At 38.9% G+C, this 25967-nt stretch overlaps 1 protein-coding gene across 11 annotated transcripts in view; it reads right to left on the bottom strand.

Moving 5' to 3' along the window:
- The window catches only part of Sdc (Syndecan), a 112174-nt gene that overhangs the window by 10317 nt on the left and 75890 nt on the right, over positions 1-25967 (bottom strand). For 9 of the 11 annotated variants that reach the window (XM_020959610.2, XM_086831587.1, XM_086831588.1 and 6 more), the window contains exon 3: positions 14413-14523. In XM_020959610.2, the coding sequence (XP_020815269.2) occupies positions 14413-14523 (111 nt within the window). Of the gene's footprint in view, positions 1-14412; positions 14524-19875; positions 20181-25967 lie in introns of those variants that run through there. The other 2 variants (XM_086831595.1, XM_086831596.1) reach the window with 2 other exon arrangements.

The following is a 25967-nucleotide window of genomic DNA, read 5'->3' as shown; positions in this document are numbered from 1 at the left end:
AAATCGAATCGTACCGTATACGTTTGAAATTTAATTAAAATATTTGCGTATTGCGTATACGCAGCGTTGCCGTCTCAAAACCTCACACACCGCAGCATATATCATCCTGTGCTGGACAGTTGGCAGGCAAACGCTTGACCAAAAGCACTCATAAATTTCCCTCCAGCGAGGCTCTGGGTGGGGTTTTTGTTGGTTGAACTCGACGGGGGTTGCATGGTGAGTGGGAGGTGGTGCTGCAAAAATAAAAAACAACACACAGAAGGAGTGTTTGTCCCGCCGCCTGCAACACTTTCGTTCTGGCCGAGTTTATTTAAAGCGCTCTCATGCTTTCCTCTTTCTCTTGCTCTGCCCGACTTGCTCGTCGTTTTGCCGCTTGATTTATGCAGCAATTAGCAGTCAGCGAAATGGGGCATGGCACTAAGTAGAAGTAGAAAGTGGCGAGTGGCAAGCTTTTCGCATGACTTGGCACAGGGAGAGCAGAGCAGAGTCCGCCGCATTTGTTGCATGCTTTTCGGCACAGTTTCAAGGCTCTTAACCCTGCCAGCTGCAAGTACTTAATGCAGTGTTGCACATAAGCCACGCACAGTTTCATTTTATTATTACTCCGGGAGAGTATTAAAGTTGTTAAAGGCAGGACTACAAGTATATTTTTAATGAAACTTCCATTTCACTTCATTTTTAAAAAGGGTTGTCTTAATTTTATAAATTTTCTTAAAGCACTTCCTCTAAGAATACCCATCTTCTTGTTCCAACAAAGTACTTAAAAACTATTCTGGTTACTAGGAACGAAAATGAACTGCAATTTCAACAGCCTTGCATGTTTATGATTCTCACGACCACGGCCTCGTTTAAACGTTTACGAGCCAAAGTTTTCCTTTTTTTTGGTGCCCAAAGGGGACATGGACAGGGGACAGCATCCGGGTAGCCCACAGGATCGATAGGAGGCGGAGGAGCAGCAACTGCGGCAACTGTGGCCAACCGACCGAGTGCAATGTGAATTTATGCAATAAATTGCTTTGTTAATAAAACACGAGGCGGCTGCTAAGAAGTGGGTGGCAATGCAGCAGCCAGAAAGCCAGAAAGCAGATGTTACAGCGCCCAAACTGAGGTGCAATGTGGGTCATGCATGAATTTAAATGATGTCATTTCAACGTGGCCACCTGCTGCCAGGATCCAAATGGGGGAAAATGGAATGGGATATGCTTTTCCCCACTGCATGCCGCATTAAATTTGCATTTACTGGCAGATGCTGCTCCTGCTCCTTCTGCAGCTTCTTTTGGCTGGCCAACATGGCGTATGCTTGACACCATTTTGATATATGACAGCGAAAATGAAATATTTTCTGCAAAAAAATTTCCATAAAACGGAAATTGTTTCAATAAAGCGTTTAAGAAACTTATTCCTGCACAAGTTCAAAAATGTAGCAGAGGGCGGGGCGAGGGAATTATATACTATCAAGTTTTCCCAGCAAAAAAATGAGAAAATATAAGACAAAGGGAGCGACGAGCAACCTTCGCAAGATGCCATAATGAGCGAAAATTGTGTCAGTCAACTGGGAGAAAAGCAAGGGAAAATAAGAGCACCAGTTCCTTCTCATTTTCCTTACAAGAAGAACACAAAGACTGGGAGTTGCAAATGGTTGCAAGGCACGTTTCATGCATAAACAACAAGGGCCGAGTGCAATGCATTTCTTTTCGACTTTTCCACCAAACATTACAAGAACTTGTCATGGCCATGGGGAAGAAAATACCGAAAGAATGGGAGGAATGGGAGAAAACTTCCTCCGCATCTTGGTAAGCATAATTAATGCCTGAAATTTCATTTCGAGTGTATTGTCATCATAAAACAGAATCAGCAGCAGCCCACATTCACATGCAATCCGTGCTCCCTCAACAAATCCCGCCCAAATCCTGTACGGCTTTCGTTTTGTAAATAAATTTCGAAACTAAATACAAGAAGCTTTCAATTTGAGGAGCTGCTTTTTGGGCAAAAAGTTACTCCAACTCGCCTAGGACTTGGACTAGGACTTGGTATCTCGGGGAAAAAGTTTTGCTAACGAGTAAATTGTCGATTTGACAATGTTCGCAAAGTGCGTGACTCGAGTTGACCGAGTTGCTGGCCAAACATTTTGGAAAAATCCCAGCCCAGGCCAAGTTCTATTTTCTATGTTTTTTTTTTGGGGGGGGGGAGGTTTTCACTTTGCCCGAGTTTTGTACACTAACATTTTCCGTTGACCCTGTTTCTCTCCCACTCTCCCCCGTTCCCTCTCCTTTGGGTAACACAAAATTTCGCATTGTGAATGCTACATTTTCCGTATCCAAGTGGCCTGCTAAACATTTGCATGGCTATTTCTGCAGGAAATGGCCAAAGTTTGTCTGTCTAAAGGGAAAGCAGAGGAGAGCCAACGAGGAGGTGAAACCGCAATCCTGGGAAAATTGATGGCCCCAGCCGTTCCGTTGTGTTCTCGGCATTGTTTTTCTACCATTGGCATTGCTCAATAATTGCTCCAAGGAATCCCTTTCTGGGGAGAATCCTAATTTATTTACATGCACTTGCAACTTTGGCCCCAGCGGGGAATGTAAGGAGAAAATGTAAAGCCGACTCTCCGAAGAGCGAGAGAAAAGAGATCTAAACTCGGGGAAAACTCAATTTTCCAGCTGGTAGATAACTTACGGCTTTATTTATACAACGAAATTGAAAATTCGTCTCGTTACGCTTTTGTTTTTCTCCTAACTTTTCCCTCACTTCCTTTGGCAACAACTTTTCGTAAATATGTAGAGATGGACAAGTTTACAGTCAGCCAAGGATATCATTTTCTATCCTCCCCCGCTACACTTATTATTTTCCAATTGCCCATTTACATTTAGATGGGGGCACAAAGCACATAATCCCATAGACATTAGGGAAAGGGTTTTCCAGGAAATAGAGAAACACGCTTACAGAGACAGAGTATAATCAAAAACAAGTTCCCTTTTCATATTAAATTGTATAAATTAGCAATTAATGAAGTTAGCATATTAATTAAGCTGCTTTAATGCTTTAACAAACAGTTTAAACCTTTTAAAATTAAAGCTAGAAGAGTATTAATATAAAAAAACTTTTTACAATTAAATAGTGAATTTCTAATTCCCTTCTTTATGTTTTTTGTACGAACAAAATACTCTAGTAATTATTTGCAGTGCATTTTCATTTCTTATTAAGCTTTTTATTGCAAATAATTGCTTTTTAAATGCAACAAATGAGCAACAGCAAAATAATCCCCCATCTCCCCTTTTTTCCTCTACAGCAAATTGAAAAAGTTTTTGGCCAAATAGCGCCATGTTTTTTGCCTTTGAATGCCTCTCAAGAGTTTTCACAACTTTCACTCACACACACACACACAACCACACACAAAGGAAAAATTGTGTCGTGGCCTTGTGCTGTGCTGCTAACAACAATTCTGGTGATTCTTATTGTTGTTTAGCCTTTTCACTTGCCACTTCCCCTTGGATCTCAAGTCCCTTGTATCTGCAAAACTCTTCAACAACAAGGGACGAGAGCAACCCTTTGTTGCACCGCCACTGTTGCACTGTCTTTTGTGCAATGCCACGCCTAAAAAGAAAGGATAAAGGGCAGATGAAAGCGTAAGCTGGCATAATTTGGCACTTAATTGGCAGCTGCATTGCAACGTGTAAAAAAAAACAATCCTGAAAATGTTTCACATTTATCAAGCTCAAGAAAACGACTTTTGCTTAATTCTTGATGTTTTTTTAAGCCTTTGCAGGGTATTATAATTATAGTCAGAAGCTTGCAACGCAGTAAAGAAATCATTTCCGATCATATGTATTCTTGATCTCCTAGGATCATGGGTTCAAATATAAAATCGATCATAAATAAGCTAAATATATATTAATCTTGTTTTTCTGTGTGTTTGCTTTTATAAGAATAACAAAATATGGGATTATTAACAATTACCAGACTTTGTGTTATATCCTGGTTATTTAGATGCCAGTTAACATTTTTGGGGTCGAAGGGCCATCACGATCACTATCACTATCACTATCAGTCCAGATGTGAACACTGCGGAGGCAGAAGATAGACTGAGGCGGGCGCGAAGGCAGTGCCTCTATTTATAGTTCCCGAGTAGGGAGAGCAGAGAATGTGAGAGCGAGAGCGCGAGAGAGTAGGAGAGAGTAGGCAAAGTGGGAGGTAGAAAGAAAGAGTTATCTCAAGAGAAAGGCAGAGAGTTTCCAGAGATACATAGAGAGGTAAAGATGTTTTGTATGGGAGCTATATATGATATAGTCGTCCGATTTTAATCAAATTAAAAACGATATTATAAAATAATATTAAATGGCTTTTTGTCAAATTAGATACAACTGGAAGAACTACAAAAATTTTGTTTATTTATCATCCGATCGTTCTTAAGGCAGCAGTCGCTTGATTCAGCCCGTCCGTTCAAATTTATATAATGTTTAATTTTAAAATATTAAAGCCTAGTTTTCCAAATTTAGATAATACTTTTTTGATTTATTTATGATCGATTGCACATTCAAGCCCATGATCTAGCTAACTTCAAGTGTATACACACTTCGACTTCCCGAAGCTAGCTTCCCTTCCGGTTTCGTTATCATTTTTACCTTTAACGGATTCGAATCCGGATCCGGACACAAGGCAATTTGGGTATGCTTCTTGTGTGTGTTTTTTTCCGGCATTTTATCAGCTGGCAGAGATTTATTTACGAGCATTTTTTCTGCAAACCGACGGCAGCGGCAGCTTTAATGATTTTTTCGTGTTCAAGTGACACAGATATATATATTTTTTCCCTCTGTTCGAGTTACAAAAATTTGCCAACGCGGCAAAACGCAGCGAAGCGTACTCCTTGGACACCGCAACATCAGGGTTATATGGATGGGGGCCATACCATCGTCATCATCATTATCATCATTCGTGGAAGCGTCGTCCTCGGCAACAAATTCTGCCTGCGTTGCTCCAACAAATCCAAAAGTTCCAGCTCATCAGCAAACGGAAAAATCAATAAACCGCACCCAGGCGGCTTTTCCTTGCCATTTTCTCCTTAATTTTTTTTCTTCTCGTTTTTTTTTTTTGGGACTCGCTCGTTTTTTCTCTCCTATTGCCGCATTTTTTATGATATGCTTTTTCCTGCGCAGTTCTCGCACAAATAAATTAAAAGCCGCATCATCAGCATTAGCCAGGAAAAGTAAATCTGTGTTAGCTGTAGTCCAAGACCCACCCGGTTTTCCGCCATAAATAATAATTTTCATCTTTAAAGCAGCCGTCGGTCTCTCTCTTTTTTTTTTGTGTTAATTTTTTCGTACTTCTGCGGCTGGCAATTAATAAATGAGCTTAGGGGCGCCGTAAAACATGAAACCTGCAATTCATTAGGGGGCGGAGGGGGATGGCTGCCTGTTACATTTACTCCAGTTTCCGGATTACTTGCTACTTATGCTAATTGCAAAATCTGCTCAACTTGTTGGCCACTCCGCCTGCAACTTATGGCATAATTAATCCTTTTTCGGTATCCTTTTTGGCCTAATCAAAATTGATCAGCAGGCCAAAAGTTAGGGGGGGAAATGTGGGTTAAATGGTAGGGAAATGCAGGCAATGTCAGAGAGGGAGCACCTTGGATGTTTAATTCAGTCCCTCAAGTTATTTGCATATGAAGCCGCTGTTGCTGTGAGACGTTTTCCAGCTAATAAGGCAACATTTTCATTACGGCCACTTGGAAACAGGGCCCTGAACGGCTTAACTCAGGCTATAAAATGCAGCTAAAAGGTTTTGTTACACTAAGACAAAAAAATAACCACTCTAAGTGTAAAGAGAAAATAATTTTTTTGATGAAGTTTCAAACTTTTAAACATCTTAAATAGCAGTTCGATAAGAAAATAATAATAATAAAAATAATTGCATATTTTAGACCCCTAAATGTGTCATAAATATTTAAATACTCTTTGAGGGTACTAAAACTTTAGTCAAAAGATTAATACAGAGTGAAAGAATCATTTCCGACCCTATAAATCATATATATTCTTGATCATTAGAAATATAGTTAGATGTCTTTGAAAATGATTTTTATAGTTTTAAAAGTTTTATAAATTAAACTAGCTAGAATAAAGTTTTTCTTCCTGTGCAGAACTTGGCAGGATCTAGTGTTAAAGTTTCTGCATTTTAATTGCTCGAACAGAAGACAAGGAGGTGGATTTTTAGTAAGAGGAGCCTCCGCTGCCGCTGCATCCACATCGGGCTTAATGTGTGTTTATGCTGATGCCAGGACTCAGGACTAAGGACTGTGAGCCGCCCAAGGAAGTCAGGGAAGTGAAGCTCAAGCATACGCACACTTACACATCCTGTCCAAAGGAGAATGAGTTAGAGGAATGAACCAAGTTCCAAAGGAACTTTGGAAACTTGACTGACTGCTCCACCAGCTCCTCCTGATCCTGGTCTCACCGCACCCACCGCTCCCCTTCTTGCTCTTCTTGTTACCGTTGCACATCATTAAAATTTTAATGCAACTCATGGGGTTTTGGTCCCCTTTTAGCCAGCGACAATGCTGGTGGGCGTGGCTCAAACAGTTCTTGTTCAGTCAATTGCAAAAGCTTAGAAAGCGGGCAAGAAAAGCGGAGAAAAGCGTAGGAAGGCGGCGAACAGCGGAGAAAAGCGTAGAAAATGTGGAACGGAAACCAAATAGGGGTTTCAGCAGACAAAGGTAACTGCGAGCACAGGGGGTCCTTGAAGGGGTGGCCAAAGTGTGATCGACTGTGCGATGAGATGCACATAATTGTTGCCTAAGCTGATTGCTGCAAAAATTTGTTCAGTGAACACATGGTAAGGAAAATGGAGAAAAAACGTTACAAAGAACTCCATTAAGCAGATATTAACTAGGTTTTTAATAAGAAACTACTTTTTAAAAGGACTTTAAAATGGAAAATAACATACATAAAGGAGAGACAAGTTATGAGAGAACAGACACTTTATAAGGAAACTAACAATTTCTTCTCATTAGGGATTTAATGATGGATCAATTGGCATTTAAAACACCTGATATTACCATCTTTCACCTACTATTTCCATCTCCCACTCATTTCACCATTATCCTGGCTATGAATGCAATCAAAATCTGAATGGAGAAAGGCTTGTCATTTATTTGCTCAACGCACCCCGGCATAATGCTATCCATTTAATCAAGCCGCCATTGTGACACTGATTGATTGAGGTGAGGTGGGAGCTGAGAGCTGAGGTGAGTCGGAGGTTCAACCGCATTGCCACGTGGACCTCTTAACCTTGCCACATGCATTGTAAACATTTTGCAATCAAAATAAATATGCATGAGATGCTTGCAACGGGGGGAACCACCGCATCCGCCTCCGCTTGCTCCGCCCCCCATTTGTGACCACATTCGGATTGAGATTGAGGCTACAGAAGCAGAGCAGCAGGATGGATGCAGCTGTTCGGAAATGCAATCATCGCCGGCGGCACGTAGCAACAAATGTAATTAACTTGGCAACTGTGCCACACCCTTTAAACAAAAAAACAGAAAAAGTTGCAAAAAGAATACCAATGTTGAATTATTCATGGCAGTTGCTTGACCCAGGACTCTGAAATTCACAGGATGCCAAGGAGGAAAGGCAAAATGGCAAGGAGGAAAATGAAAAGCCAGGACAAGAACATGAAGAACTCCTGTCAGGTTCAACAAACTCGCCTCACGTTGCGCCTAAAAGCATGCAACACTCAAGAGTGCGGTTACAAGTCAAATTGCTGGCTAAAGGAGCCGGAGACGGCCAAGGAGATCCTTCCCTTCCATTCCTTTCCTTTCCCTAGTTTCCTATCCCAAGATGCCTGACAAAACGACAAATGGCAGTTAAAAGAGACTCCAAGAAAGCGAGGCCTTTTCAGGTGCACACGGAGAAAAGTCTATGAGAAAGTATACAATAAGAGCAAAGAAAAACTAAATATTTGCCATATAAATCACAGGTTATCTTAAAAGTTACTTAAATAACTGGTAATTTCATATTTGTAAAACTAAATAATATGTTTATTTAAGTACTTAATCGTTTGTCTTATAAATTTTAGCTCTATTCTTAACTCTTGTCTGAATTAATTATAAGGTTATTTTAACTTCTAAGGACCTTAATCTTATTCTCTGTGTAAAGTCAGAAATAACTGCTCAGCTTAGCCGCAGCAGCCTAGACATTTCAACGTTTTCTTTCAGCCAGGCAACAGTTTCTTGAATCCTTAACAGGACCTGCCCAAGATGCCCCTCTCTCTCTCTCTCTCTCTCTCCTTGGCTAGCCTGACAGTCCGTCAGTCACTCAGTCAGTTTTGGGGTCCAGCAAGAGCTACATAATTGAAGGAACCCCTTTATACATTTGGCCTGTGTACTCAGCGTCCCCCCATTTCACCTGGTCAGGATTTGCAATTCAAAATGTTTGTGGGGAAGAAGGAAGACCCTGTACTATTACCCCAACTGGTTTGTAATTCGAGTTTTGAGGTGCTTCAATGTGCAGTTGTGGTGCACAGAATGCTGCACTAATTGAAGTACATTCTCCACCACCCATCGATGACCGCCTACCGAAACAATAACAAACAAAATGGTACTGCAGGGGGGGAAAGGATAACCTAGAGGATCGAGTGATGGAGGTTTAATCAAATTCCAGGATAATCGCACAAAATGTATGCAGCCACATCAAAGATACTTATGGTGGAAACCAATTTGGGTTCTTTCCTGGGGGTCACAGGGAACGAGGCAGGAATAGAGGCTCAAATCAAATTATGGGGCGCCCCACGCTTTTTCCTTTGCATATAATGCCGCCTAATCTGAGTTTAAAGCGAGTGAATTTTATGGCTGGGGGTTTTTGCAGCAACAAATTGTCGTAAAGTTAAGCGAATTTATTGGCATACATAATGCATGTGCGAGAGAAGCCACAAGGACTGGCTGCCCTGAGCTCTGAGCTCTGTATTCATTGGTCCTGGCTCCTTGGTCCTTGGCTTCTAGCAATACAATGCGCATAGCGTTTTGAGACAAACAGAGAAAACAAAATGGCGACAACGCCTCCATCATCATCATCGTCGCCATTTTCCCCCAAAGCACCCAGCCTTTGCCACCACCCTTCTTCCTTCATTCGTCGTCAACTTTGACAATGACTTTTCGCCTGGCTTCAAAAAATGTTATGGCAGCAGCAGTCTCAGTTTTCCCAGCCGTTTTCCCCTTCACGGGTTTTCCCCTCAACTCTGCTCCCCCCTCTTTGGTCTGTCTGCCTGTCAGTGTTTACGCATTTGTATGCGAATGGCACAAGGCAACCTTCTATTCTCGATTCTGTTATTGTTGCTACTGCTGAGCACTGCTTCTGCTGCCAAAAAGCTGAATTCCTTTGTTATGCGAGGTGATATGGCAACTTTGACTCTCGTCAGTTTGCATTGCTAAGTAAATAGCGGCAAAATAAAATCCCTTGATTGCACAACTAAGTGAACTGAGGGCTAAAATAACTGAGATAGTTACAGCAGAGTTTGGAATAATGAATTTTAATATTTATTTGCCATAAATGGCATATCAATTAGAGTGCAACATAACATAAAATTTATTTAACAGTTGAATGAATTTGGTAAATATTCTTTAAATTGCAAACTTTGGGATTTAAATATGAGAGCTTTATGTAAATCAATTGAATGCTTTATTAAGGTAGAGTAATTAAATAAAAACTATACTCTCTTTGTGACTTTTTTCCATCTTTACATTAGTTAATGTCTCTTAATTATTTACCTACCAACTGAGCTGTTTATTTAAAACGATTTCATATTGAAAACAACATCCTTTGAAGGGTATCCCATTACCAGTTTCAAAACTGTCCCGCATTGGTCGTGCTTGGGGTGTTTAATTCAATAGGCATTCAAGGCTTTGCCTGAGGCAACACGGCGTATGCGCAATAACCCACAAAACAGACAGCGACAGATGTCTCATAAAAAAGGGAAGTTGTTGTAGACCAAGTCCAAGATTCATAGGCGAAAAACAGTTTGGCCCCTCCAGCTTGGCCTCGGATTACTGATGTTGTTTTGGGTGCCTGTTTACCCGGTTTATAGAGGGATTCATTTGGCTTTTCCTTTTGACGCGAGTGGGGGGAATTATGTTATGTGAAATAATGCAACATCATTTGTATACTCGCATGCTGGTGGCCAAAAGCAGAACGACATTGAGTAATGAATGCAAAGGCACTGGATAGAATAGGATGTGTCGCACACACAACATATTTTACCCCCTTCACACACATTCACATCCTGCTTGAGCATTAAAAAGTCTGGTCGGGATTTTTCTAGGGGAATCATGGCATGGCCCATAAACTCATTTGCGACAGACACATACAATCTCAATAAATTTCAATGTCTATCGGTTAAGAACCCCCCATTTTCTAACAGTTGACAGCTGAACAGGGGTGTGTGTGTGAGTGTGTGTGCGTGAAAAAGGGGGTTGGGGTGGTGGGCATGCATTATGTATTATGTGGAGCTGTCACCAATAAATTCCCATGTAAGCAACTGATATTGACAGCTTGAGTACGACAACGTAACGCTGGAAAATTATATGCACGTACTTAAGTACAGGCACAGAGGAGGCAAAGCGTCGGAAAACTGGTTACTGGTTACTGGCTGGTGTATCCTGGCTTCAGCAGGATACAGGGCTTACAGGCTGGGTATATGGACAGCATATTTCCAACTAACACAAACCACATCATCAAAGTTGTTTGGGATTGCCTGTTTACACAACACATTCTGTGGCACACTTTTTCGGGCAGGACCAGAGCCAGGGGCACCTCCTCAACAACCTCCTGCTCATCCTCCTCCTCATCCTGCTCTTGCCCTGGCTCGATCCATTATTCTCTGCTAGCCATGTCAATCGATGTTAATTTATTGTCAATGCGCATTTCTCTCTATGCGACACGAATACCAATGCAGGGGCTTACGTGCGAGAGTGTGTGCGGTGTGTGTGAGAGTGTGTGTGGTGTGTGTGTTATGCAAAAAGGCTTTTCCTCTTGGCCATCCACAAAAACACGTGCGCCATGTGCACGTTATTAATCAACAAGGACCTACGACAAGCTCGCTCGCAGGCTTTGTCCATTGCGCAAAATGCAATGGGACACATCTGTGTGAGAGTGTGTGTGTGTAAAACACTGAGAGAAAGATGGGGAGTATATTTAGGGAAATAAAAAATCATTTGGGAAAGCTAAAAACGAATTTGGATTACATAAATAAACATCTTTTCGCCATTCTTCATAAGCTTTGCTTGCCTTTCTTCTTTAAACTTAAAAAAATCTTATATAAAATATTAAATTGCTTACAATAATTAAAAATAAATAAAATAAAATAAAATAAAAAATGCAAAATAAATGCCAAGCTAAGGTAAGGACCTTAAAGCCATATCTACCTTTCATCTTTCATCTTTAACACATAATCAATGATTTTGCAATTAATGCAATAGATTAAGAATAAAGAAAACATTTTTATCTACATATATTTTCTCTCTCTGCACTTGTGTGTGTGTGTGTGCTCGTGGCATGCAGCTTATTACATACAAACAAACCGAATTCCAGTCAACAGCCTCATATGCATATGTTTGCCTACACATGTATGCGTACACATAGCGTATGCATGCATGCAGCACCTTCGAAAAGTGCACAACAAAAGTTCATTATCTTGTTGACACGTCCCACAAAAATTGGCTTAAACAGGCGCTTAGGCATCCCAGGCGGATAATAAAACAAAAGGGCCCGGCAAGTTTAAAGCTTTAACCACTAAAACCCCCTCGAAGTAGATGTGTGCCAGACAACAGATTTCTCTACGATCCATCGTCGAGTGATGACTATCATTAATCATCACATGCGGCGTTGATTAACTGGGAGCCAAGTAGAATGACATATTAGAACTCTGACTGAATAATCTGCGAATTTATCATAATTCAGGCAGCGAGCAAAAAACAACGGCCAACCATTAATAATACAATAATGAATCCCCCAGGAGGAGGAAATGGATGACTCAACGGATGCGAGGACCACGGGAATCCATGAAGCCACTGGCCTAATCACTTTAAAGAGAGACTGAGCAGTAGTTGGCCCAAAAGATCAGCAGAGCGCATAATAAATTGCATTTATTTTGCTCTTTTTTTTTAAGCGAGAAGAGAACACAAAAAGAGGAGATAGAATTAGGGAGGAATGTGGGAAAAAAAGGATAAAGGAGCTGGCATGAAAGGACATCCAGCACATGGGAGACGCTTTTACGTTTGTCAGTTGCATAAAACATAAAAATGCCAACACATTCGGACGGACAGGAGCAAGAGGACATCATGCCAGGAGAGAAGGACCACCGCAGCGGAAATGGTGCAAAAAGCGGAACAGAAACGGCTAGCGGAGATTGTACAACGGTTATAGGGGACATAGGGGGACTAAGGATTTAAGGGAAATTAGAAAATGCCACAGTGGCTTTTTAAAGAATACTAGAAAAAAATTGTAGAAAAAAATATAGGAAATCAGAAAACTATGGGTTAAAATACCCTAACAGAAAAATTACTTAAAGGGTAGAATTTTTCCTAGTAAAATGTTAAATCTTCTCTACTTTTATATTTTACAGAGCTAAAAAGAGTCATATAATTTATATAGCCCGCTCAATGTTATCTATAACATAAAATTCTTCGAGTTCCAAACTTTTAAAAATATCCCTTTTTCCACAGCATAAAAATGAAATCCTCTTTGAGGGTCTTTTGTTTACTTATTTCCACAAAAAGCTGACAAAAATCCCAGATAAATGTCCTGGTGAGTAACACAGTTTCCATGCAAAATTAATGCCTAAGTCAATAGCTTTTTGAGGGTAACTGTGTTGTTGATCTAGTCACACAGTGACTCAATAAAGTATGCAACGTGCCCCGCATGTACGAGTTCGTTGATTGAATTCCGCGAAAAAAGTTTCTCTCAGTTTTCTATTTATGTTGGTCCTTCTTTGCCCTTTTTATTTTTTTTTGAAAAACCCAACCCATCACAAGAGCACAAAATGTTTAATTAAATTCGAGCGGCAATAGGAAAGAAATCGGAAACCAAAACGAGCCAAGGAAAACAAGCGAAAAAGCCAAAGAATTTAATTAAACTTTTTCTATTTTTACTTCTACTCGCTTGGGAATGTATTTTCTCCATTTTTTTTTTATTTTGTGCCGCCGCAATGTCAGCCACGCATTTTAATTAGTTTTTTTTTTTTGCTTCGTGTGCACAAGTGTATGAGTGAACGGAAGTGAGCGTGTGTGTGTGTTTCTGTGAATCAAAAGTATGCTTCAACAATTGACGCGTCCTGGGCGGAACAAGCAGCACAGTGATGTCAAAAAACTTTCAAACAAATGTCGCTCACATGCCAAATGCACATACGTATTTCGAAAAAATAAAACTAAATATAAAAAAAAAGAACCTGCACACATTTCACACTCATAGCTGGCGAAAAAAAAGGTGTTGAACATTAACATTTCATGCGCATAAACAAATGAGTTTTTCCAACGTCAAGTTTTGATTACGTAACAAGCTTTTGGCCCCAACTTTTGCATACATATTTATATCCATATATGGTTCACAATTTTTTTTGCATGCCTGTTATTTCCGGCTATAAAAATGCATGGTTATAAAGGGGAGTTATAAGCCAGACAGAATTGGCTAATAAAATTGCGGTTTTAACTGGGGATATTAAATTGAATATTATGCCTGATACGGTGAATCAATAAATGCCATGTTTTTATGTACATATTTCAATAAAGACTGAGAGAGGTATTTAAATATAACGTTTATTATACTTATAATCTATTAAAAACATGTTGAAGCTGTTCAAGTAAAATGTAAACAGCAAATAATGCAAATAAAATGTTTAACTATTCCATTTATTATTTCATTAATAAATAGACCCTTGCTAAGTAATATTATTTTAAGCTTGTACCGCTTTAAAGAAATCTGAAGGGTATTTCAAGCGAGATTTCTTCATTCCTTTTTAATTAATAGTATTTTTTAGTATCAATAAAATATTTTCTCTAACAAACAGTATTCAGAAAATTTAAAGCTTACAGTTTGTGTTTCAGTAACTACATTTAGTTCTAAAATCTTTCTACATTTTTCTGCCGTTTCCTAAAAACCACAAATTTTTCTTTGAGCCCCAACTGCAAACCTCTCCCCAAAAAAAGGTAAAAAATAAACTCTGAATTGCAAAAATTAAAATATTCACAAAAAAAAACCATGTTTACATAAACTTTGGCAAGTGAAAGAATGCTGCAGACTTTTCTGATATGCAAATGGCCCAAATCCCCACTCTTGTGATCAGCTTACTGAATTAACATGGCAAAACTCTTTTGAGCATGATGAAAATTTAATTAACTAATTTATATGTGAAAAGGGATGATCAACTTACTCCGCCACGTCCGCCGGAGCCCTCAATGGTATCATCATCGATATAGATAGCATCCCGAGAGCCCAAGGATGTGGGCGATGCTGGCGCTGCTGCCGAGGGTTTTACGGCTTTCTGCAAATAAAAGAAAAAATTTTAAATAAAATATATAAGTATATATATATATATATAACAAAACATATAGCTAGTATACGTTGTGAGTGAAAACTTTTTTAATTTTCACCAGGACATCATCAACGTTTCCTCCTTTTGTTAAAATGCAAATATTTTCATTTCATTAATTAGAGACAGAGAGACAGAGAGAGAGAGAGAGAGAGGCAGAGGCAGAGACAGGACCCACCAAAAGTTCGTAGAGTTCGAGCTCGAGTTCGAGTCTCTGTGTTGTGAGTGGAGGAAAATCATAAAAGATACCTCAAACATTTATATTTACTCGGTTGGAAAATGCCTCCCTGACCGCAAAGGCTGGCGTTCTCTTACCGCACGAAACAATTAATTAAGAACAATGCTTAAAGTGTATTCCACTCTGCGTTAAATGCATTTTTAATGATGCACTGGAAAATCAATGAGAAATGCAAATTGTGTGTCCTGTCCTGTTCACTCCTCGCCTCCCACCAACTCATCCGTTACCCATTACGATCTACAAAGTGCGGAAAAGCCCCGGAAAAGTCGCCGAGCGAGTTGCCGCTGAGGCTTTTTTCGGCCCAGTCGGACATTGCATAATTAATGGAGCCCCATCCACAACCACTTCCACGTCCTCTTGTCCCCCCATCCACGTCCAGTACTAGGAGCTGTCCGCATTTTATGGCCAAACATAAAAAGCCGAAACGTTGGGTCGGAGAAGAAAAAGGAGGTCGGTCGCCGGACCAAGTCCCGTGTTGCCTCATTAAGCCAAGGGGGGAAAATCGGACAACTTCCCGCTTTTTTTATGCTTGCCTTAAATGCGAATTGATGAAGACTTTACGAGCAACTGAAAAACTGAAACAGAGGTAGAGGTATGCATATACTCCAGATCCATAGATTTTGGTTCATTATGGGGGTCGTATAAATATATATAAATGTGTGGCTACGGTTTTGTATCTACGAAAATTCATTACCTTTTTCAGGTATTTTATTTTTCGGTTTTTTATTTCAAAGCAAAGAGAATTTAACTTCATTAAAATGAATTTAATTGCATTTTCCTTAGATTTCTAAAAATTTCTCATGTGTTTTAGAGATATTGTAAAAACTCCACACTTTCTTAACAAACTTCAAAGCATATTTCCCCAAGACTTTGAGGAAAAATCGCGTACAACTTTCTGCAGACTTTTCTAATCATCTTTATCCTCTTTATACTTTAGTTCATTAGTGTACAAAAAATATGTAGAAATTCGTGCCAGCTTCCCTGATCCATAGAATTCTCAGCTCATTTCCTTCTATATTTAGGAGTTGAGCGTCTTCTAAATCTTTACCCTCCATAAGCCAAGCGAGTCGAAAAGTTTGGCATAACATTTTCATTTAGCTGCACTTTTTCGCAAGCCAAACAGTAAAGCGAATTAAGTTATCTTTGTTCGGGGGTTTGGCTGGCTGTTTTAGCCCGGCGTTTGCTGTTCTTTTTTTGCAGATTAGCAAAACCTAAAAAACGAGTCAAAGTTGTGAAAGGAGGGGGAACTAGAAGGGGATGGATGGATGAGTGTTCCCAGCAACGTTTTAGGAAAAGCTCCTCCTGGCATTAAGTTTTTGGCGGGCTGTCAACTCAGCGCTGGCGCTGTCATTCATCCTGCAGCAAGTTGAGTTGTGGTTGCGACTGACTGCTCCTCTTCCTGGCCTGACTCGTGGTTGGAGATTTTCCGGCCATACACACACATAGGTGTGAATAACCGCTGAAGATAAACTCTAAAGTTTTCGTGAAGGCAACACTTATTTTTCTTGCTCTCAAGCCTTTCACCTTATACTTTATTTATGTATATGCAATGTGGCGGCTTGTTGCCCCAGAGTTTTCACGTATGCCATTGATAGATTTCCTGGTTTTCCTTCACCAGAAAGGATATAAAGCTGTTTTCCCTACTCAGTGTTTTTTAATAATTGAAAAAATTCTCCCTTTCTTTTTTGGCAGACAGCAAGGATCCCCTGGTCTGATTTTCATCTTCTGCACGACGCACAAACATTCAACGAACGAAACGATTTTCCGGCTGAAAAACGTGCAAAATATTCCATTGGGAAAATGTTGTGCCAGCTTTTGGCCTGTTTCTATACATGTATTATTTTTATCTCGGTTTTTGTATTTTCTGACTGGCACGCTTGGCTTGTTTCATATTTTAAAATGGCAACAATTTGGCAAAAACGTTAAATTGAATTGCAGTGGGCAATCCTCTCACCTCGTTTTATTTTTCTTCTGTGACAAATTGTGGCATTCAAAATAGTTGCGCCGCCTTTTTTGTGGGGCAGATGACAAAAACAGCGAACCCGACCGGGCCAAACCCTAGCCATAAATCAATATATATAAATGCATATATGTATGTATATATATCCATTTATATATTGACAGTTTGGATCGCCTGAATGCGCGTCGTTATCAAGGGGATAAAGAAAAAGAAGAAAAAAAAACACAAACGCAACCATTTTGTTTTTATGACAAACAAAATATATATTCTTTTTGGTTTTCATTTGTCAATATTTATGGATGGCAAATATTTTCAGTGCTCGGAAAAAATCTATAAAATGCGACCCCCCCCCAATAAATATTTTAATAGCATTGAATATGGAATTTTGCAAATTTGCAAGGCACTTAATGTGCTAATGCTCGTCAATAACTATTCACAGTCCGTTGAGTCGAATAAAAAATAAACCTTAATATCGTATTAAAACAAATGAAAGGAATATTTAATACGGTAGAATGGATCGGGTTTCGCTACTGATTCAATTGTGGCAGGCTCATTTAATGTGTCAATTGCATTAAACTCTTTTATTTGCTATTTTTTCCTCTCCTACAAAAGTTTCAATTGCACAAAGCTCAGAGGAAGAGGGGGGTAAGGTCAACGGCATGAGTTGAAGAGAAATGAATTGGACTCCAACTGACAGCCAATGACAGAAGCTAAAGTGCGCAGCGAAGCGTTGGGGAAAAGCTGGACTGACAGCCGCCAGGGTTTCATTTCCCACTGAGTATGGAGTGGCCCCAAAAAGTAGGCAATGCGATTCGATCAATGTCAGAACAAGTATACGCAGCGTGGCGCCCGCACAGCAAATCAGCAAAGGGCAGGTCAGCAACAACAACAACAACAACAACAACAGGAACAACAGCAGCATCAGGGCAAAGACAGGAGGCAAGGAGACCCAAGAAACATATTCAACTTGTCTGCACCGTCATTATGTTGATGACATGGCAGCTTTTTCTTGCCTCCATTCGGTTTCTATATCCTTTTCACTTCCAGCTTCCTTTTTGCCATCTGCTCCTGCCAGGAGGCCTGCGTATTTTCGGCCGAAAAAGCAAAGGCATCAACCAATGCCAAACCAATGACAACCATGGCGTTTGGCCATTTCCTCTTTGATACTCTTTGCAGGAGTGCCAAGTATGGGTAGATTTTCTAGGAAGCTTGAGATGGTATTTTAATAAGTACATTTTTCAAGAAAATCAAAACCAGCAAAGGAATTTTAAATTTAGGCAACTATAATAAACAAAAAGAAGCAAAGTAAGATTAAAGTAAAAACATAGAAGAAGCAATTACAATAAATGCTTCTTTAATTCATAATTATTATTTAGTTACATATAGAAACTATTGAACATATAGAATTTTTTTATTTGTTTGTTTTGTAATTTATTGTATAATAATAAATCAATTTCCAGAGCTTAGAGTATTTGTCAATTGGAAATTTGGTAAAGAAAATGTTCCACAATGCAGAGTGACAGGAGAAAATCTGAATGAAATCTTTGCAAAGATTTGTAAGCCCTGCTTTCAGGGCATTCAGTATCTTGATAACCTCGAGAAAGATTTCTGGGCCATTTTCTCTGTGCTTTGGCCCTAAAATGAATGATAAATAAACAAAATGTGTTGACGGCATAGGTGAATTGAACATTTTCATTTCATTTTCTTGGCTTTCTTTCTCTCTGTCTGTCCTGTGTGCATGTGTGCGTGCCCTTTGTCCATTAAGGTGTCAAGAAGGTAAATATGAGTGCCATGGTCCAAAAGAGCGAATAAAAGCAAATCAAAACTTATTATGCCAAACACACACAGACTCATACCCACGTGGCTGTGATGCTGTATGAGATTCGGTTTTATTGTGGAGAATATGCGTGTATGTATATATCTTTGGGGAGAACTTTTATGTTTATAGTAGTCGTAAAAAAAAGGAAACTTGACTTTTCGCATTTGTTGCTGCCCTAAACCTAATTGAACGGCAAAATTATTGCCCTTCCTTGGGGGCAAATAACAAGCATTCAGCTGGGCCTAAAATAGCCCAAAAAAACCAAACAAAAACAAAAACAAGAACTGGAACAGCAGCACAATTCACAATACCCAGCCTTGCAGCCTCCCCATAGAACTTGTGGCATTAAATTTTCATTTTGGACTGACCAAGTATTTAAATTATGCACCACACGAATTTGTTTTACATGCAAAATAACGAAAAAGCCCGACAATGCAATTAGTCCGACAGGCTGACAGTCGGGAAATTTTAGGATATCTCTCTTTTTTTCTGTGTTTCTTTTTTAGTGTCATTGTGGTCAGTAGAAAGACCTAAAAATATTAAGAAGACACTCAGATGTAAATAAGGCTAAAAGGTGCACAGGTAAAATAGAATATATTTAACATATTTTAGATGGGTAACGTTTCAAATATACAAACAACAGAAAATATATTATAATAATATAATTATTATTAATACAGCTATGACGCAGTAAAAGAAGAGAGTTTTAACAAATAGGAAAGGGAATATCCATATAGATATTCCAATATTTAAATATTCCATCACATTATAACCCTATTTTAAGGTAAACACTGCAATAAACTACCTTAAAATCTTACTAAAAATGTAGTCAAGATAGTTACTATATATTTTCCCTAGTGTCCTTACAATCCTTTCCCGCTGTGTGTGTGTGCCTGCTTGCCAAGTGACTTGACACAAAGCCAATGGCGGAAATTGCAAACCCCCGAGTAACACTCTCTCACACACAGTCACAAATACTGACACAACTGGCACAATCCTTCTGATTCTAAGGCTCACGCGCGCACACACACTCACACAATCACACACGGACAATAAAGAATCCTGAATGCTGTCAGACAGTCATGCGAAATCGTGGCGCTCAAAAGTATGCCACATTCAGACAGCGAATCGTTATAACACTGACCTACAGAGGCCACGCAGGTAAATCCTTCTTTACCTCGTTCTCTGTACTCCCCAGGACACCCAAATTGTTGATGGTTTTCGCACGCCAGCGGTATTTCCAAATGTTTTTTCTTCTGTTTGCTATTGTACAGCAAGTATACGCACCGTGTTCACCTCCCTTGGGGGGCTTGTGTTGAGGCCTTAAAAGCAACAAGAACCCAAAGCCCAATTGTCACTATGGCAAGGGAGGAGCAGGAGATAATAGCCGTCCAAAAAGCGTAGATAATAAAAAGGAGCGAGCCAAAAAATGCCCGCTCGTGACCAGTGCGAAAAACTACCAACCGAACACTTCACCAGAAAGTTTCCAACTGACACCAAAACAAGCTGCACAGTCCAATATTAAATGTTGTGATAAAATTCTCGTTCTCGCACACACGTGTGCAGAAAGGACTCGTGGTCCAGAATTTGTGATTAAGCTTTGGGAGGCTGTTCGCAGTCACTGCGCATGACGAGCTTTAAGGAAAAGAAAAGCTTGGGTTCTCTCAGCTATTTCCGGAACTTTAAGTTCAAAGCGGAAATGAAATTGAGGAGGCTTTTAGACAGAATTGTTAGGAATTGTGGAGAATTTTATAGAAAATTTATAAATATTCCATTAAAAAAAGTATTAAACAAAATGTAATAGAAAAATATAAGCAGCATCCCTAAACCCAGAAATATAAATAAACTAAACAATCATTTTCTTGATAACATTCAATAGTTCCTATAAATATGTTCTAAAAAAGCTTTGGCTTTTATACATTTTTTAGAAACAATTCCAGCTTTTAAAACCCTAAAAGAACCTAACTTTTATTCTTTTACATTCACGAAATTTTACAACCTAAAAGCAGCTTTTTAAGGATACAGCAAAAACCTTTTAAACTTTACCATTTAAGCCAAGTTTATCATGTCTATAAAGCGTCTTTATAAACTTTTCACCCCATTTTAAATTTCCCATTCAATTTTTCCCCCCCTAACTCGTAGAATTTCCCAACTAAGCTTCACCAAAAACTCCACCAGATGTCGCTGTCTTTGGTGCTGTTCAAATTGGTGAACAAAAATGATGGCGAGCAATTACAGAGGCATTCTAGCAAAACTAACTAACGAGTCTGCCAACTTGACAAGAAATAAGCGCCTAAGCCGAAGAGGAGTGAGGGTTGAGAGACTTTAAAAATGAAGAAAAATTAACATGGCCAAAACAGCAGCAGGAGCAGCAGCAGCAGCAGCCAAGTTGTCCTGGACTCATTTCCGTTGATTCAGGCGCTGCGGCACTGAGCGCATAATGAATTACAAGTGTCCATCTTCATAAAAACCAGCCCAGCAGAGGCAGGGAGAGCAACGGAAGGTGCTGTCAAAAAGGACATGGCCAGGAGACGCCTACCCCACTTGGCTTTTCCTATTAGTTTCGTTTAATTTGGCCATAAATTACGCTTTTTTTGTTGCCACCGCCGCTATTTTACATCTTGCTCATCATCTTGGTCACCTTCTTAATACTTTTTAATGATTCTCTGAACGAATTTTATACATCTTCTTGTGCGCTTTGAATTTCGTAAACTTTGCTAACTGCCCAGGCCCATCGCCTTCTTGGCCGTGGCTATATATCATTTATGAGTGTCCAAGGCGTCAGAGCGTGAATTTCTTTTCCAAGTACATTAATGAAAGTGGCAGAGACTGGCAAGGAAAAAACAGAAAAGAAAGCTACGTGTAGTTAAAGCCAATTAAATGTACAAAGCAAATCAGGCAAGCCGCAAAAAAGGACCGCAGGAGAAGAGAAAAAAAGGGTCCATCTGCACAGGTGCCTAAGAAAATGTATTTTAAAGAGCTTCTAATTAAAATCCTGCTACGCAGCTTCCTTGAAGCTAATTTAGAAAAGGCGTTAAGAGAGAGGGAGAGGAGAACCTAAAGAACAAGGGACCCAAACATAATTTGTAGCTTGACAAATTTGTTCCCTCTTATTCCAAGTGGGCAGCCTGAAAATGAAGAGTAATAAAAATAAATTACTCCGCCTAATTACACCAAGAGAAAAAAAAGTAAAGCAGTAGCCACGCGTGTGCCAAAAACTTGTCCAGCGCGAAAAAGAAACGGAAACCGGACAAAGCTCCTCCAGTTCCAGCTTCAGGCACCAAAATCCAGGATATATATGACCCACAGTGCATTTGACTGGAGCTGCGGGCTGTCTCGACACCATAAATCAATTTTAATTGCTCTGAAAATGTGCAAAGTGCGGGGTGGAAAAAATTCAACAAACAAAAAATAAGCAGAAACAGCAGGAATATATGGAAAGCGGGACGGTGTAGTGGAAAAACCGCAGACGGACGCAGTTGATCAATAGCCAAAATGAAGGCCACAAATACACACAGTTAACTCATATTCACAGCCAATAATGATGAGTCAATGACAAACCAGGCTAAAATTAATGAGTACCCAAAAATTCAACTGTCGAATTTTCCCCCTTGCAAACTCCTCTTTGTCAGCTGAAATTCAATCAACGCGAGTTTTCATAAATTATGCAACTGACAATGATTTAGAAATAGTAAAAGGATGGCACAGAACAGGGCCTCGTTTGGGAAAAACTAATTTGTAAATGGCAAAAGTGGGAATGTGGTTTAGACAGAAATTCATATATTTTTCACCAAAACTGATAAATGGAAGGCTAGAAAGCCACACAAAGGATATAACTTTAAGCCAGAGAAAGAGCACAGAATGGTTTATAATATATTTATGAGTTATGTTTGGAAATAAATCAATTTTAAAAAGTTTTTGAATCGAAAATATGGCAAAAATATTTGTAAATAAAAATTAAAACTATGATTTAAAGAATCAAACTAATTTAAATATAGTTTTTAAACATTAATCTTATTAGAAAAGAAAAGCAGACATATTTTTTAATTTAAGCTGTATTCCTTCTTTCTACATATTATTTACAAATCAATTCGATTGCAAATTCTCTATGACTTCGTATATATATATTTTAATGAGCGTTTGCCATGTCGAAAATTATTCCATTTCATCAAATTACACTTTGTCCTGCAATCTGTTTGAATACTCGTTATACCATTTTTGCGCTTTTCAATTATTATTTTCCAATAAATTGATGAAAATAAAAATCAATTAAAGTGTCGCATTACAGCAAATTACTGCTTCAGTTCATAGGTCAAAGGTCAGTTGACTGTTATTACAGGACATTTCATTATTTATCCGACTTTTAATTGGCCCTGTGTGTTATAATAACAAAAATGCTATAGAACAAACAACAGTAGCCAAAAAAAAAGGAAGTTCAATAAACGTTATATGAAAAGTGAACAATTTGCATAACAAAAATCCAATTAAAATATAATAACTTATTTAATTAAATTTATGTGGCATAGCAAAGGTGATTGCATTATAAAGGGGAACCGGAATCGAAATGAGTTTTAATTGATATTATTATCCTCGCACAAAATCAACTCGGTTAGAGTCTCCATAAACTAGAAACGCAGACATAAAGGAGGTGGAGTGTGTGTGGTGGAGCGAACATTTTTAGGAGAATTTCCAACACCAAATGAGGGGTTGAAAATGTGTGTGTGTGGAAAATATACATATATTTTCACGGAAAAATATATGCGAAAATTCACAAAATTTCCTCGAGTTCTTTGGTTACATTGCGTGCCTGTTTTGGCCGTTTAACGGATTCAAAATAGAGCGAACCCGTAGAATGCACTTTTTAATTAAGTTAAGCGCTTGCGTTGAGCTCAGCTCGAGTTCATTATGCGTGCGTATGAGTCCTTTTTGTGTGTGGGGTGTGTGTGCTGTGTGTGTTTGTGCAGGTCCTGGCAAAAGCCACGCCCACAGCGGGGATAACATCATGCGTCCTGCTTATTAGTGGATGCAATAGCGTCCAATTCACGTCCGCGTGCTACTTCTAATGCGAATTTATGACCCACAAGGCCCTGCGGATTTTGTTTGTGGCAAAGCGGCAGCGGGTAGGTCCTGCGGGTAGAAGCGGGTTAGCAGGAACTGACCAAGAGTCGGGTCTGGAATATCCTCCCGTTTCACACGTAGACACTAATCAGCGATTATGCACGCCCCGCTCTTGGCCACACACACACCCACGAAGCGAGCCGTTGGCCGAAAGCCAAACAAGCCAAAATTATATGAGCAAATTTTATTTTCTACAAACGAGCAAGTATTTAACTAGTTTTTTAATTAAACACTAAGCTTTAAAAGTTGGCATTTAACAAGATAAAACATTTGAAATTATAGCATTTTGTCCGTAAGTTAGCTAAGTAGCTTTAAAACATTAATGCTGGTCAAAAGCTGGGATCGATGGGCACAAGTTCAAAGGGATGGCTTAGATAATCATAATTTACCTTTTATTTGGGTCTTAATGTCCTCAACACAAACACACACACTCACTCTTAGAGAGACCTAAAACTGCTCAAGGATGCTTGAACTTGAAGACACACAATAAAGGAGGAGGAAACGGAAAAAGGAAAGTAGGTGGGTAAGGTGTGTATACAAAAGAGCTGCACAAAAAAAAAACATGTGCTCAACCCATTTTGTTGTGGCCCTTGACGCATAAATTTCCAAAACGATTATGGAACCGACTTGGCGACATCAAGGAGGAGGCCGGGCAACCAGTGCGTATACGTATTTTTTTGGATGAGGCTCAAGGAATACATAATATAACAGCTAAGTCCTTTGGGTATTTACGCTTTTGTGTTGTCGGCAAACTTTCAAGGATTACCTGAATATTGTGGCAAGTAGCAGGCAGGCAAGTAAAAGGGAAAGTCAGAGGCAGAGGCAGATGCACAGGCTATTCAGGGTTAGTTAGCCAGTTTGTCGAGTCTTTAGCAAAAATAATATTTGTCCCACAACAAAGTGCATTTAATTAAGAACAAAATGCAGTCAGAGGAAAATTCTATCCAAAAACTGAAAGCAGCATGAATAACTACAAGCTGAGTGGGGAAGAGTGCGGAGTGCGGAGGATGCTTGTCTCATTATTTAGCAAACTGATTAAATTAGAATGCGTTCTAGGGCGTGGAGGGTGGAGTGAGTCACTAGAAATATTTTGCTTGGAAATTCCTACACTACACAGCAAGGACAACATTTGTTGGTTACTAGCATAAAGACGAAGCTGTTTTAATGAGTTGGCAATTAGCATATCACACATACAGAGACCAGTTGTCACATGGACAGGACGCACACCAACGCATATTTGCAGTGTGTGGCACAAACTTCAAATGCAAATATTTTGGCTCGATTGTTTGTCTCTTTAAGGCAAAAAACCTAAATTTTTATTTTACTTATTTTTGCTTATTTATTTTTCTGACACTAACAACAAAATGTTAGACTGAAGCAGAAAACTTTAAATTTGAGAATTATTTATTGTTAACACTGGGAGAAACAGGAAAGAAATGTTACTTTTAAATTTAAAAAAAATTATTTGAATAAGTTACATATAAAATTTGAAGTAAAAATAATGAGAAACAAGAAGGTGAAATGAACTTAAAGTAGCCGAAGTTTGTATACCCTTAAAATTAGCTATAGGATCAAAGGCTCAAATATCTAATCTATCATAACTAAGCTAAATAAGCATCAATTTCAATTTGGAAAATTGTTTTGATTGTTTTTCTTCGCGTAATAAGTCTGCATACTTAATTTAAATTGTTAACATTTTAAAGATTTTTGAAAACTTTAACAAACCCCTTATCTTTTTTTAAACAACAAATCGACATGCAATTTCAAAAATTCATTTTTTGACCGGATATTTCTAGATCGATTCGGCTTTTCATGCTGATCAAGAATATTTATGATTTATATGGTCGGAAATGACTCCTACAAATTTTAAATAGATTTATCTGATTATTTTCTTGATAGTATCATTCTGATATATCAGAATATATATCTCTCGCTATATAGAATTGTCAAATAATGAATTTATACATTAATCGACTTTTGCATTAAATATTACTATTTTTAAAATGTTGCATAATTTTATCATCCGAATTTTTACTTATTTTATTTACATTCTAAGAAAAATTAACATTTTTATCCATTTCCTTTCTGTGTACTAAAAGTTATCCAAGAAACCAAAGCGCAAAATGCAGCCAAGCAGCAACTTTTGCTGTGCGTGCTCAGTCTCTGTGTGTTTGTGTGTGTATGTGGGATGTATGGCTTTTCCAAAAGTATGCGTACGTGTGTGTGCAGTTTTATTTTCATGCGTCTTAACCTCAAAACTT

The sequence above is a fragment of the Drosophila serrata genome, unplaced genomic scaffold, assembly GCF_035046125.1.
Source record: "Drosophila serrata isolate PLE 108 unplaced genomic scaffold, ASM3504612v1 contig_240, whole genome shotgun sequence".
NCBI lineage: Eukaryota > Metazoa > Arthropoda > Insecta > Diptera > Drosophilidae > Drosophila > Drosophila serrata.
Note: the sequence above shows the minus strand (reverse complement) of the source record. Positions and strands in the feature narration are given on the sequence as shown.